This window comes from Carya illinoinensis, chromosome 6, assembly GCF_018687715.1.
Source record: "Carya illinoinensis cultivar Pawnee chromosome 6, C.illinoinensisPawnee_v1, whole genome shotgun sequence".
Taxonomy (NCBI): Eukaryota; Viridiplantae; Streptophyta; class Magnoliopsida; order Fagales; family Juglandaceae; genus Carya; species Carya illinoinensis.
The window spans coordinates 1,260,179-1,275,128 of record NC_056757.1 but is presented as its reverse complement, the minus strand read 5'-3'; the positions used below and the strand labels follow the sequence as shown (position 1 = coordinate 1,275,128).

General features: G+C 33.6%; 1 protein-coding gene across 4 annotated transcripts; it reads right to left on the bottom strand.

The window, feature by feature from the left end:
• Positions 1-7,073: 7,073 nt before the first annotated feature.
• LOC122314432 (dihydrofolate synthetase) lies at positions 7,074-13,641 on the bottom strand. Of its 4 annotated transcripts, none has more exons than XM_043130037.1 (10): positions 13,235-13,641; positions 12,694-12,791; positions 12,406-12,559; positions 11,889-11,951; positions 10,307-10,468; positions 9,871-10,062; positions 9,613-9,712; positions 8,429-8,560; positions 7,986-8,117; positions 7,074-7,543 (listed from the first exon to the last, which is right to left on the bottom strand). In XM_043130037.1, the coding sequence occupies exons 1-10, from the start codon at positions 13,520-13,522 to the stop codon at positions 7,188-7,190; spliced, it is 1,677 nt and encodes a 558-aa protein (XP_042985971.1). In that variant the 5' UTR covers positions 13,523-13,641; the 3' UTR covers positions 7,074-7,187. The 4 variants fall into 4 exon arrangements, with proteins under 4 accessions (XP_042985971.1, XP_042985972.1, XP_042985975.1 ...); XM_043130038.1 differs by having other exon boundaries at positions 7,074-7,540; XM_043130041.1 differs by having other exon boundaries at positions 7,074-7,540; positions 12,406-12,556.
• Between the last annotated feature and the right edge of the window lie 1,309 nt (positions 13,642-14,950).

The window sequence follows — 14,950 nt, the reverse complement described above, 5'->3', positions numbered from 1 at the left end:
TTTGCATGGATAAAGGATATTCAATCACTTGTTTAGGCTCAACACAAAGCTTGTCATGCACTATCTTATTTCTACTAAACCAAATGCCCCAAGCTATTAAGAAAAAAATAAAGCTAGGTCTTCCGTATTGTCCTTCTTCTTCACACTCAATGGTATATCCATCATATTCATTTCCTTATCAATTGTTTGCATTAAAGGGATATATTTATTTCGGTGGTCTTGGATGGTAGAATAGTAAAACAATGCATGTGAAAGGTCTTCCATTGTATTTTGGCAGAAACAACACTCATCTTCAACATAAACGTATTTCCTTATGAGATTATATTGAGTAGGTAATCCTTCTTTATAAACTATCCATGCAAATAACTTGACTTTGTTAGGGATTTTAATTTTCCACAACACTTTCCAAAGTGCTCGTTATTTGCTTGCATTTGAATACTCTCCTAGGTTTCTTTTTTGCTTATCTATGAAGAATATGTATGCACTTTTTACACTAAAACTGTCACTTTTTTTCCTGAGTCAATGTCCACTTATCTTCTTGTTCTCTTAGGCATATAATGATCTTCATAATATCTGCTGCTATATTTTGATTGAATAGAGCTCAAACCTTCTCAATATTCCACCAGTTTGTATTGCTATCCATAGTATCCTCCTCATTCTCTTCTATCTTCATAATACTAAGTTCCTTATGTAGAGCTTGATGATCTGAAATCTAGTTATCCTTCCAAATCTTTACGGATTTTCCATCACCTATTCTCAATCTGCATCCTTGGATTAGCATATATTTTGCTTCCCAAATCCCCTCCATGCATATGAGGGATTATTGCCCAAAGTAGACTAAAAAAACATTTATTTTTGGAAAATACTTTTTATTTTTTTTTATTTTTTATTTTATAGATTTTATGCATGCTATCTTCCTCTTGGAAGATTATCCATCTTTGTTTGGCCAAAAGAGCCACATTAAAAGTTCTCAAATCTTTAAAGCAACATTCTCTAAATTCAGATTCACACATCTTATACCAATTGATCCAGTGTATCTTCTCATTCTTTTTTTGGCCCCAATAGAATCTAGCCATCATACTTTCGAGTTCAAAACATAGACTACCAGATAATTTGTAACATTTCATAGCATAGGTAGGGATTGAGAGTGCCACAGCCTTTATAAGCATTTCCTTTCCCTCTTGAGAAAATATCTGCTCTTTTCAACTCTGCAATTTCTACCAAACTTTATGCTTATTCTCTGAGAATGCTTAAAATTTTCATCTACTTACCACTGGAGGCAAGCTTAGATACTTCTTATTTTGTTGAACATTACTACACCCCACAAAGACATGATCTCCTCTTAAACTCCAACTGGCAGTGTGGCACATTCCTACTAACCACTATAAATTTTTCTCTCTGTTCATTTTTTGACCTGATGGATTTTCATATTAATTCAACAAAAATGCACTTTCCTATTTGTTTCAGCATCTAATTTACAAAAAAGATACTGTCATATGCAAATAGCAAATAACTTATTCGAGAGGCCTCTCTATAGATTTTGATCCCAAAAAATTGTATAGTTACTGTCAGCTTCTTTCAGTAAAGTAATAAGCTCCTCAGTACATAACAGAAATAAATATGGTGATAAGGGATCCCCCAGCCTTAATCCTCTACTGGGAACTATATGCCCTTTTGACTCTACATTAATCAAAATAAAGAAGGGAATAGTTTGCACATATAGCATAATCAACTTGATTAGTTTGTTATCAAAGTCCAACTTGTGCATAATAATTCCCAAAAAATCTCTCTACTCTGTCATAACTTTGCTCATATCCAATTTTAGACACATAAATCCCTTCTTACCAACTTTTTTCTACCTCAAATAATGCATTAGTTCATAAGCAACCAGTGCATTATTTGTTATGAGTCTCCTAGGTACAAAAACACTTTGGAAAATTCGAGATAATGCAAGAAAGCACTTGTTTCTATCTATTAGAAATCACCTTAAAAATAAGTTTGTAAATCACATTGCAAATGCTAATAGGTCAAAAATTTGCGACTTTCACAGGAGATTTCCTTTTTGGTATCAGTGTTATGAAAGTATGATTTAGAAACTTTGGGAACTCACCAACATTAAAGACTTGAAAGACTATTACAGCGATTGGTTTGCCAATAATATGCTGTTACCTTTGAAACAAGAGTGGAGTCATGCAATCAAGTCCAGGGGCTTTTATAGGATTCATTTATTTCAATGTCATAATCACCTTTTCATCGTTGTATGCCTTTCGATAGTTCATCATTCATGCTACTGGTGACTTTTCCTGAAAAACCTTCTAAGAAATTCATAAAGCCACTTTGACCAAAAGTTGTAAAAAGAGATTGAAAGCAGTCCATTATAATTTTATTTTTGCTTTCTCCCTCGTGCCATTCTCATGTGCATCTTTTATTTTTTGTATCCTATTCTTCCTTCTCCTTTGTGAGGTTTTTGTGTGAAAGAAATTTGTATTTTAATCTCCCTCTTGCAACCATAGAGCATTCGACCTTTGTCTCCATATAATTTCTTCTTGCTAAGCACAATTGGAATTCCTACCTTGCCAAGACATTTTTAGTAATATCAACACATTTAGGATCTTTCCCTTGCATATTTTCCAGTATCTGCCTTGCATTTTACAATTGGACGTGAACCTTTCTAAACCTTTCCCATTTCCAGCAGTCTAATTTCTTACTACACCCTGAAATTATGTCCATCACTTTCCCTATATTACTATTTAATTCTAATAGAACCATTTCAAGCATTTCTCTTATATTCTTCAATTATTTTAGCACAACCTTCATCTCCTACCCATATAGTTTCAAATCTAAAAACTTTTCTTTTCCTTTTCTGTGTATATCCACCTTCAAATCTAGATCCCAACCATATAGCAAATGGTCTGAATATGTTGCTGCTCCATGAGTGACAACTGCTCTTGGGAAGAGTTGGCACCATTGTAAATTCACCAAGAACCTATCCAATCTCTCACTTAAGCTAGAATTTCTTTATCTTCTATTACACCATGTGTACATAGCACCTCCGAATCTCAGATCCCTTAATGCATAATTAGTTAACACAAATATAAAATCATGCATTTGTTTATCAGGTCTATTCCTTCCTCCTAACTTCTCATTTTGGTATGGAATTTCATTAAAATCTCCAAATACCAACCAAGTCTTCTCCTCCATTCTACACAAAGAACGAATTAAATTCCAAGTTTCAAATCTACAAGCAGTATCAAGATGCTCATATACTTCTGTAAGATCTTTCTTGCTAATGTCATCATCTTTAATAACTACATCAATGTGAAATTTAGAGTAGTTAAGCACAGATAAGTTAACCTCATTCTTTCACAACATCGCAATACCCCATTTCTTCCATTACAACCTAATGTTAAACAATTCATAAAACCCAAATGAAACTTACAATTTTTCATGTCTCGAGCTTTTAGTTTTGTTTCTTGTAAAAATAAAATATCGTGATTTTCCTTCTTGACAATGTCTTGAAGTGTTCAAATTTTTCGTGGGTTTCCAAGCCCACGGGAATTCCAACTTAAGGTTTTCGTTGACTCAGGCGAGGCTGGGACAGCCTCCACCGAAATCTTTGGTTGGTTATCCACCTTCTTCTCATCCTTATTCCTCTACATCAACGGGCATTTGAAAAGTCTCTCCCGTTCTTCTTCTATTGTCAAACCTTCTCTTTTCTTCCTATTTTTGATAGACTGGTAATACGTTTCTTCATGAGCTTTTGGTATATAGGTCTTCAACATTCTTTTCCACCGTCAGCCCCCACAACAACATTTGTTTGGATTAAATTGGCTATTGGGTCATCTTCATAATATTCGTTAGATTGGTCCAAGCCTTTTTGTTGTAAGCCCATGTCTGATAACATGTCCCACTCATAAAGGTTTATCATTGACTTATCTTCCTCCTCCAGAATCTAATCCTTATCTTTATCACTCCTTTTTTGGACCTACATCTCCTTATTATTCAGTCTTGATTTTTTGCTTCTTTCTATATTCAAATGAATATCTGCAGCCAATATTCTTGTATATGTCTTTGTCATCTTTCCAAAATTGTAGCTAATCTCGTGTTCTAATCCATCCAAGATTTTTACTATTTCAGAGCAATTAATAAATGTCCCCCTGATCTCTATCGAAATTGTTGCTTTCCTTTCGTTGTTCGTCAGAGTTGCCATCAACGGTATTGAATGTTCAAGTTCTTTTCTGTTCTCGTATTTCCCATCCCATTCCTCCATTACTACCAGCGTGTATCCATTGCTCATATGAAAATCTTTCTGTTTCATAGGTGTTCTTCTCAGTCTGACATTGCTCACATTCGTAGAAGTTCGAAAGTCGTTCATACGTCAATTGAACCCAAGTAGAGTCAGTTGAGTCTATGTTAATCTTCTTTCCTCATAGGAGAGGTTTTGATACGTCCAGACATACCCTGACTCTCATGAATTCAACCCAAGCCATCTCCACTTTCTCGAGGTCAATTTCTTTCACCCTACCAATGGCTTTTCCAATTAGATTTCCTATGTATTTGTTTCTGGCTATGAGTGGTAAATCATGAATGCGAACCCAGAATAACTTCAGCTAACCAAATTCGATGGACTTGTTGCTTCCCATCAACTTCTTTTATCATTATCAAGTGTTTATCAAAAGACCAAAGACCATCACGCTTCACTCGAGCCTTGTCTCACATATCTTCAAATTCTACGAGTATTAAAATTGATCTCAGATCTCTAAATTTGATTGTGTTTACTGGACACCAAATTTTCTTCATCGTTTGCTTGAATGCTTCCTTGTTGTAGTGACGATTGGTTAACAATTTGATGATCAATCATTTCCCTCCTCTCGTTACAACATCTACCAATATATGTGGCTCCACTTGAATATCCTTATGTTCTTGTTTAGTAAGAGAGAGTCTCTTATAAAGTTTCTCTAAATCTTTCTCCATCTTGCACTAATGTCCACTGCTAGGGCAGTAAAATTGGTTCGGTCCAGTGGTCCATCATTTTCCTCAGACCAGATTGGTAGCTATCGGTCATGTAGGTTTATTCGGTCTGGCCTAATTATTTTATTATCTTTTCATCTTTTTTTTTTCAAATAAATTAATAAAAAAATTATTTAAATTACTAAATTAAAATTAAGTGAATTATTAATGTGGATTGTATAATTAACTCGTTAAAAAATATATTTTACTATACTTTTATTTATGATGTTGATAGTTACTACTTACTAACTTAGACTTTACTCTTTAATATGCAAACTTATTAATAATGTCATACATTTTTTATATGGTTAATAAATATCAAATAATTTCATTGTACATAGATTATTCATATTTACTTACAACTTTGGTATTTAAAAAAAAATACATAATTATTTTAATTAAGTGTAAATAATAGAGTATGTATGAATGTATGATGTAGTAATTATTTACATATAATGACATAAATTATCACATGATTTATGATTTATTATTAATTGATAGCATAGATTATTTTATATTTTATATGGTTCATAATAATAAATTAGAGGAAAATTACATCATCAACTTATATAATTACTATAAAAAATAATATATTAAATTATTAAAAATATTTTTGAAAAAATATAGGGGTTCAGCTTGATTCGGTTCTATCCGGTCCAAAATTTGTAGATCCCGGGACTGGGGCCGAACATCACTGGTCCACATATTTTGGGATCGAGACAAACTAAAATTCGGTCTAGTCTGGCTGGTTTTGCCGGTCTGGACCTAATTATTTACACCCCTATCCACTGCTCAAACATACTAAAGAGGAAGCTTGCAGATAAAACTGTCAATATAGGCTCTATATTGAGACAAGAAGAGAAACCTCTACTCAGGAGAAACCTAAGAGAGGATATTCATGCCTTGATTGCCAATATTGATTATATATATATATATATATATATAAATCTTTCTTATTAAGTCAGTCGGTAGAACTAGCAGTTTTTTTTTTTTTTAAAGAGGATCAACTTTTCTACTATATGACACATTTATGTAAAATAAGAAGATCTGAAAATATCATAAAAATATAACTATATATAAAGTTAAATTTCGATAATTTACTACATAGAAGTAAGATTCTGAAAATATAATTTATTATATGTTTCAAATTTCTAACAATAATGTTTTATGGAATAATATTCATCCATTATTTCCTTTGTAATGAAATATTTATAATTTATTTTTTTCATAAAAGCTATCAAGTGATCTTTTAGAATGTGATATTTTATTCTAATATGTAAGCTAGTTTATTATCAAGTTTTATGTAAAATCTAAATATTTTCATGTCATATAAACATATAATACCATAATTGAGACCTTAAATAAATATTTTCTTACTCAATGAAGTATAGAAGATAAAACCTCTAAACTATTTTTCATATAGATCATCAACCTTAAATGATTTTTTTTATATTTTCATTTTGAATTTCATATTAAGAAGGCTAATATTGTGTAACAAAGAACTTTTGGGATATATATTAATAAGTTTATTATTTCTCATAAATTTAATTTTAATTTAATTTTGTGGAGACCACATCTTTGAAAATAGATAGTATATATAAATTATACACAATTTTGGAACTATAGAAAAAAAAAAAAAAAAAAGTGGAGAGATGTATTTCTAAATATATTGATATTCTTGAAAAATTTTAGAGTGTATAGAGATTAGAAAGTTTTTTAGGTGGCCATTTTCTATATTGGGGGGCTAAGATAAACGTGGGTCCACCACTGATCTAGCCTGTTAATAGACTCTATAGAACACACATAATAAAGTAACATAATAAACTTTGCAGGTGCGCGGCGATGGTGGCCGCCGAGATAGGTGAGACCTTAATTAAACTTTTTATTAGCACAAGTTATTTAGATGAAGAGTTTTGTTATATATAAGTAAAGTCGTATACTAATCTATATACCAATATTGATTTCTTTACATTCAAAATTTAAATTAAAACTATTTTTAATAAAATCTATTTTTTCACTGATCACAATAGATTGATACACGTATCAGTGTACAGTTATGCTTATAACTAAATTTTTCTATAATATATAGTTACTGTTGGAGGAGGGTAGGGTGGAGCTTGATATCGATTATCATATGCTAACATCATGAATTAAAAAAAAAAAAAAAAACATCTGCCTTAATTATTGAGAGCAGCTAGTACCATGGAAACGATATGCAGAGATCCAGTTACTATAATAACACTCCACCCATTCCCTGATCTATCTCTGAGAATCTGATTTGCAGTCTTTAATGAAACATTTAAGGAACTTTCTGAAGCTAATATGGTTCCACGTTCCGATTTGCTTGCAGAAGAAACAAATTGATCCTCGAAATCTTCTTCAGATTTTGCATCTCTATTATGAACAATACGAACGCCCAATTCTTTCGAAGTTTGGATCCAACAATCTCTTAATACAGAAGCTGGCGTTGTTCGTGATCTGCCTCCAGCAATGTCAGCTTCTGTCAAAAAGACAGCACGGAATCTTCCCCCTGCTGAAATGAGATTAAAGTTAGGTCTCTCCAAGTCCCCACAAGCTTATTTTTGTTTGCTTACTAACAACAAACATTTCGGGTTAATTCAAATAGAACCAGTGGTAAGAGACGATTAATTCAAATAGGTCAATTCATAAAAAGTTAAGCCTTCTCCCAGGATTATCCTAACTCCTTTCAAATCAGGAATTTGTCATCCAACCCAGAACATCTTTTTTTTTTTTTTTTTTTTTGTTTTTAAATATCCATTGGCGTCCAGGCCAGCTTACGCGCATCTCGACTAATCCCACGGGACTCTAAAGTTAACGGCCAGGTAAACCTCCAATGGCCTGAGGAGATTCGAACTGTTGATCACTGGAGAGCAAACTTAAGATCTGACCAACTGAGTTACCTATCAGGGTTTTATGATCTAAGTAATCATATGTAAAAATACAAGGGAGAATACCTGAAAGAAACTCTCTTGCAAACCCTATATGGTCTTTGTCACTTGCCATTGCAACAACAAGAGCCAATGATGCCTCTGGAAATGTCATTCGAATAGTGTTCATCAACGCGTTAGCAGATTCTTTGGTGTGGGCTGCAAAACATTCAAACAATTAGGCTTTTTTCACCTAGCGCTAGCAGTAAAACTAAAATCACTTCTCTAGAAATTTCCACCTACAATGCCCTCAGCATTTTGCAATCCATTCAAAAGCAAATACGACAGTATGGGGGAAAAAAAACAAGCGGCAAGAATTATCATTAAGAACAATGTAAATCAGGCCAATACCAACATGCCAAAAATGAACCGCCTACATAATTAGTAAAAGTTGGACAAAAAAGTAAAAGCATCAGATCAAGTCCTTCACAATAGTGGAATTAGTAAGAAGGTGAATATGAGAATCGGACCTCCATCCAGCAATACTGTTGCTCCATGTAGGCCCAATGCCTCAGTCTCTCTGGATGTGAGAAATTGACTTCTTCCAAGCAAGAACGTATTCTCCAAACCAACCCTAATAGATCCATCTGAAATTCTCCACCCTGAAGTATACACAAAAGTATCAACAAGGAATCAATGAAAGATTGCCAAAATATGTCACAACCAATTTTTTCTGATGCTCTAATTTTTTTAACCATTCTATTATATGTCATGTTTGGCTCAAAATAACAGTGTTTTGGTTCCAAATAAGAAATTCTGAATTGAGAGAGAGAGAGAGAGAGAGAGAGAGAGAGAGAGAGAGAGAGAGAGAGAGCAAGTAATGTTCTATAGAAGGAGGGCATAGGGAATAGGAAAGTAAGTTCCATTTGGCTAGCATGAAAACTACACCTAAGACTATCAGTATCTGCTTGTGTAGAGCTGTAAATAAGCAAAGCTACTTAATAAGCCGCTTGAGTTCGGCCTAACCATGCTCGACTCTACTCAACTTGTTTATAAATGAGTAATTTGTGATCACAAAATTATGATAAATTATAAAATGATACAACTCGTATAAATCTCGATTAAACTTGTATAAGCTTGTACAAAATCATTTAACTTTGTATTTATTACTTTTTCTAGTTTATTTTTAACTTTACAATGAAAATATTTGAAGTATTTAAAAAGATAATAGAAATCATGTTCATAATAAGATACATTTTTAAATACTTTTTAACATTTTTTTTTGATAAGTTATATACTTTAACATTATAATGTGTATATATATAAACTATACAAAGATATTTATTAAAACTGTCGGCTTTGTCAAAATTTGTCGATAAATGTAAACTTGAGCTCAACTCATGTTTAAATAAAAATTAAATGAACAAAAACTGACCATCCACTACTTCTTGCTTGAACTTGACTCATTTACACCCCTACTTGTGAAGATATAGAGATATACTAGTTATCCTTAGTCATGGCACTGTTAATGGTAATGGATGCTGAATTGGAGTTTTTGGTCGTAATATAGAGAATGAATGTAATCATTTATGAACCATCCTCCTAAATTTGAACCAAACCACACAAATAAACCTTATAACTCTTAAAAAAGTTGAAGTCCCTTGGGGCGTAAGGCCTAATAGTACAATAATCTATGATGCATAAAATTCCTCACCAAGATTGCGAAGACAGAGTGCTGCACAAGTGGCAGTTGCTGCATTTTTAAGTTGGTGATTTCCAAGCATGCACAGTTTCACATCTAATAACTCAATGAACTGCACAAATTAACAACAATTATAAGTTCTCCATGAGTTTCAAACGGGAAATAATCTCAACTATGCATAATTACCACCCTAGAGGAGGGAAAAACCTTGATATTACAGCATATGAGTAATTATACTTGAAGAAGAAAAATCATGCTCCAAGTGCATACCAGCTTAAAGTCCCTCTCAATTTGTATTAGTAGATCACAAGATTGGCAAGGTCTACCATTGAGCATGCTAAGACCTTTGATGGTACTTCTATTTCCACCATCAGATGCTGATACTACAGGAGAAGACATTGACAATGCTTTATCATGAAGAATGCGATCAATATGTGGAGGAAATGGCCCACCCAGCACCAACTGAAAATTTTAATTTAATTAGAGTCAGGATACTTCTTAAGTTCTACATGAATAACAATATCGACTGAATCCAATTCAGGCATTGCATTGCGAAACAATATCAACGAGGTGGGATGCATTGTAAAATTCAGTCTAAAGTTCTTGCGAGTGTAGAATGGATCATATGCACAGATTGAATACAATCAAAATGTACTATACAATCCCATTAGTCTGCATAAGAATTGCATAGGCAGAACAACCTAACTGGGCAGCCATGTTTGATGATTCCTGACTTTGCGATGGCAATGCTTTCCAAAGAACCTCCAAGCGCATCCAAATGTTCCTCACCTATTGATGTTATGACCGATGCAGCAAGTCCAGAACTAGAAATAACATTTGTTGCATCCCGTGCACCCCCCAACCCCGCCTGTTACACAGAATAAATTGTACCAGTATTACAATTGACCTCTCTTGATTTTTATAATGGATTGAAAAAGATCAGTATACACTTACAAAAAACATCAGTATGAATATAATTTTTTTTTTTTGATAAGTAATAAGTTATTTCATTGATCAGTATGAACATAATTCAATGCACAAGAAAGGTATGCGGCTGAGGTTTCACATACGAAGGAACAAATCCTTAATGAGATCAATAAGATCTTCGATGAGACCATGGGGGTGAGAATTTGACATCGCTTCAAGAGAGCGAACGTGCCACTGAAGTCAATCACAAATTCTCAGACTCAGTCCTATCTTTTGTAGCATGCTCACCTCTTCATCCCACAATGAGGCCTTTTCGGAATGTCATGAATCAGACCTGCTTTTTATTTCTTTTTTGTAGTCTGATGCTTTAGTGTGCACTTCAAAAGGAACACTAAGGCCCCGTTTGGATACAGAAACGATTTCCTCCCATCATTATAACTTTTCTAAATTCCCACACAAAATATAATAAACAATTCTGCTTTGTCAAATCCCAAAACAATAATAATATTAGAAAATATTCTAACAATATTTTATTCAACTTTTAACTTTCATTTAAAACCATTTCATCTCATCTCACTATCCAAACTACACCTAGGGGCTGTTTGGATTCAAAAATCATCTCATCATTACAACTTTCCCAAATTCCTATACAAAATATAATAAACAATTCAACTTTTTCAAATCCCAATTTAACTTTTTCAAATCCTGAAACAATATAATATTAAAAAATAATATTCTACTAATATTTTATTCAACTTTTATCTAAAACTATATCATCTCATCTCACTATCCAAACAAGCCCTAAGAATATGAACAATCTTCCAGCAAAGAGAAATTGACTAATATGTTAGAATAGATTAGATTCACTTCTTAGTTTAAGCTTTTGGGGCTAGCAAGTTCTAAGTTTAAACCTTGACTCCATACTTAAACCCCTACTTAAATTAAATAGTCCACATATTGAGTTAGGCCTACTTATTAAAGGGCGTCTAACTCACATGTAAGGAGAAGTACTAAAGTATAAATTGAACGATTAAATTCACTTATTCTTATCAACTTAAGCTTTTAGCACTGGTGGTGATTTAGCATAATAGACAAGAGAAACTGATGCCGTAAGGCCTAATAGTAAAGATCACAAAATGATGTTGTTTGATGCGGTAGATCAGATTATTAAACTCTTTTTTACTATAAAATAAATCTAACGTATCACATCTAGCTACATTAGTTTGTGAACTTTAGTTTTATGAGATCTCTTTGTGAACATAACACTTGAGAAGAGATGTTTGGTTCACAAAGGAATAGAAAAGTGAAAGTGCTAAAGTAAAACTGCTGGATAATGATGTCAAATGGAATGAATGAATTACCTCAATAACCGCAAAGTCGACTCTCTCTTGAGCAAATAAGGTGAATGCCATTGCAGTGAGAACCTGAACAATATACACTAGTGAGTGCAAAAACTATGAATATAACTAGTCAAATCCACGAACATAGATTTGTCATCACAGAATGTCCAGCCATTAGCAGAAACAAATTTGGCTACACAACAAAACTAAGTACATCCCATCCAGCCTTCAATTCAACTTTGAGAAGATGGAAAACCAATCCTGAAATGAGACTTCAACCAATGACAGAATTTACGGGAAATACTTTAATCAGACAGCTACAGAACAAAATGGTGAAAGAAAACAAAAGAAACAATCAGGACATGTAAACAACTGCTATACTAGATTGAAGCTTTCATAGTGTCATGTGAACTCCATCAAATAATAATTGTATATAGAACCTTAAGATCAGCTATTGAATCAATTTTTCTTCGTAGAACTAAATTCCACTGCGCATCTATTAAAATTGTTTAAAAACATTATCGTGCACAAGTGTTACCTCAAAATGACTAATACGCCCATTTTCCTGCTCCATGGCCTGGTCCAGAGTCTTTTTGAACCGAAGAAAAAGACAATTTAATGTCTTTGCTGACACTGGTGCACCAAACCCTCCCAATGATATGCGTTCCCTGATAGTCTGAATATGTGGGCTGCTTCAGAAAATCAAACCTGCTGTTAGAACAATACAGTCGAAAGTAGAACTACAAGCAGCTGCAGACCAGCTAAATCCCTCGATTCATTTCCGAGAAACATCAAGCAAATAACCAATATTACAACAAGCCCATACCTGCTATAACAACCAACAGAATATCCTTCTGACCGTAAAATATTGGAAAGAAATGCTGCAGTTGATCCTTTTCCTTTTGTCCCAGCAATGTGAACAGCCTAAAATAGCTGTTGCACTAGTTACTTAGACTTTAGACGCGAATTCATCAACAAAATGAATAAATAACTAAGGGAAAAAAAAAATTATAAAATTGAGCAGACGAGTGCTTAAATGCGGTAAACTTCACGACAGAAACGATTGACCAGTTAGATGATTACAGAACCACCGCAACCGGGGATAAAAAAGAGAGAAGAACAACAACAAAACAAAAAAAAAAAGCTTTGAACATTATTTTTTACGTTCTTTAAATTGATCTTATTTTTTGAGATTGAAACAAGTAAAAGATCTAACATTCTAACTGAGCAGTATTTGGGAACCAAAACAGCATTAAAACCCAAAAATAAAAACTGTTCGCAATTTTCCCGATTCGCTTTCCTCCTTGCCTCTGAAACCAAAAACAGGGAGTAAATTCTGCTCAAAATCGATGGGACAGTATTCGAACCTTGAACTTAGACTGAGGATTGCCAAGCCGCTCCATGAGCCGTCGCATCCGACCCAGATCGAACCCGTCCTCCGAGTCTGTACCCGAGCCTCTGGGGACCCCCAATTTCTCGTAGTTCTTCAAAGAATCCATGTACTCCATGAAGTCATTCAGCTCAGGGTCCTCCGACTGCGTAGAGAAGCGTCGTTTGGACCCCACTTGTCTGAGGGCCCCGTCACGAATAGATAGAACTAGGGGCTGCGTAGGATGGGGGGTGGCGAGGCGGCTGAGAAGCCCCATGATTTTCATTTTCAGTTTCTGAATTATTATTTTTCCCCGGGTAAAGAGAGGCCCGAGAGGGTGGAATCCGCCCAAGTTCAGAACAAAGCGACTGTTCGGCCTTTTGCTTTGTTTTTGTTTTTATTTTTTTATTTGTTGGATTTTTGTTAAGGCAAAAACCATCCCACGATTCCCACGACACTTTTATCCGAATCACAAAAAAGAGAGGTCCAACTCATAAGCCGGTTTAAGAGTTCACACAGCACACCGGTCTAATTTATACACCACGTCACGGTTCGGTTTCAAATAAAAATCTAGTTTCAAAAAAAAATTGAAAGACATTTACCGTCTCGCTGCGAAGTTAGTGATGATGATGGTGTTGGGCGCGCACAGGCTGTCTTAGAAATTAGTAAAGAAATTATAGGTAAGTTGGTGAGGTATCTAAGAACAAAAACGAACCATTGGCCAACTCTTATACTAACCTTCTCTTAGTTTCCAGAAATTTTTTTTTTTAAGAAAATACCCTTCTCTTAGTTTTACTTTTAGATCTATAAAAAAAACCTCATGTTTTGAGCTCCTGATCTGCTAGATTTGTTGTCACTTTGTAGAAATCAATTCTTGAGTTCTTGGATTCAATTGCAGTGTCAACTGATTTTCGAATTTGGTGTAGTTATTGTGACCATTGGAGTGCAATCTAGTTTTTACTTAATGTTTCTTTAATTTCAGCTTGTGAAGAAAAAAAAAATTAGAGGTTTTCAACTGAGTTTTCGAGAGGTTAAGGAGAAGCGGAAGAGTTTTTGAAGATTTATGGAGAAATATAAAAGCTTTTGAATAATGATGGAGAAATAGTTAAGTTTCATAGGTGGTGAAAGGAAGAAGGACCAGGACTCACTGGGAAAAAGGAGCGACTTATCCTTCCATTTGCTTCATACAAATGATGAACATCATCGATTTCTAAGTAATTTTCAGACGTGTTGAGATGATTTTTAGAAATTTTAAAAATTGCTTTTATCCAGAAAGGGATGAAGTGCTTAGAGCACTTCCAATAGATTTTTATAATATTCTTTAAAATGCATCACTAAAATTCATTCTTTTTTGTTTACGTACTAATTTTTACAATATATCATACATCAGTTTATCTATGTTTTCTTCATATCATTTAAATATTATACTTTTTAATTTATTTTATTCATTTCAAATAACGTAGAAAGTAGATAAAGAAATTAATAAAGAGTAAATGTAAAAAGAGAAATGAATTGAATATTTATACATGTGTGAACAGTATTCTATAAATGTGAATGAGGTACTGTAACAAACTATATATTAGAAATAAAATACATAATTAATTGGAGGGCTATTTTGAATTATTTTCTTTAAATTTTACAAAAATATGAAGTTTACATAACCCATTAGGAGTGCTCTTATGGGGAGTTAAAACAAAGGGGTTGCCGTTTGTAA

What these genes read in the sequence shown, in the direction of transcription:
- LOC122314432 (XM_043130037.1), bottom strand. Translation starts at nt 13,522, where the DNA reads ATGAAAATCATGGGGCTTCTCAGCCGCCTCGCCACCCCCCATCCTACG. An exon ending in ATCCTCAGTCTAAGTTCAAG is followed by an intron (nt 12,792 to 13,234) that starts GTTCGAATACTG and finishes CAGCTATTTTAG; the next exon opens with GCTGTTCACATTGCTGGGAC. An exon ending in TTGAGAGGGACTTTAAGCTG is followed by an intron (nt 9,713 to 9,870) that starts GTATGCACTTGG and finishes TAATTTGTGCAG; the next exon opens with TTCATTGAGTTATTAGATGT.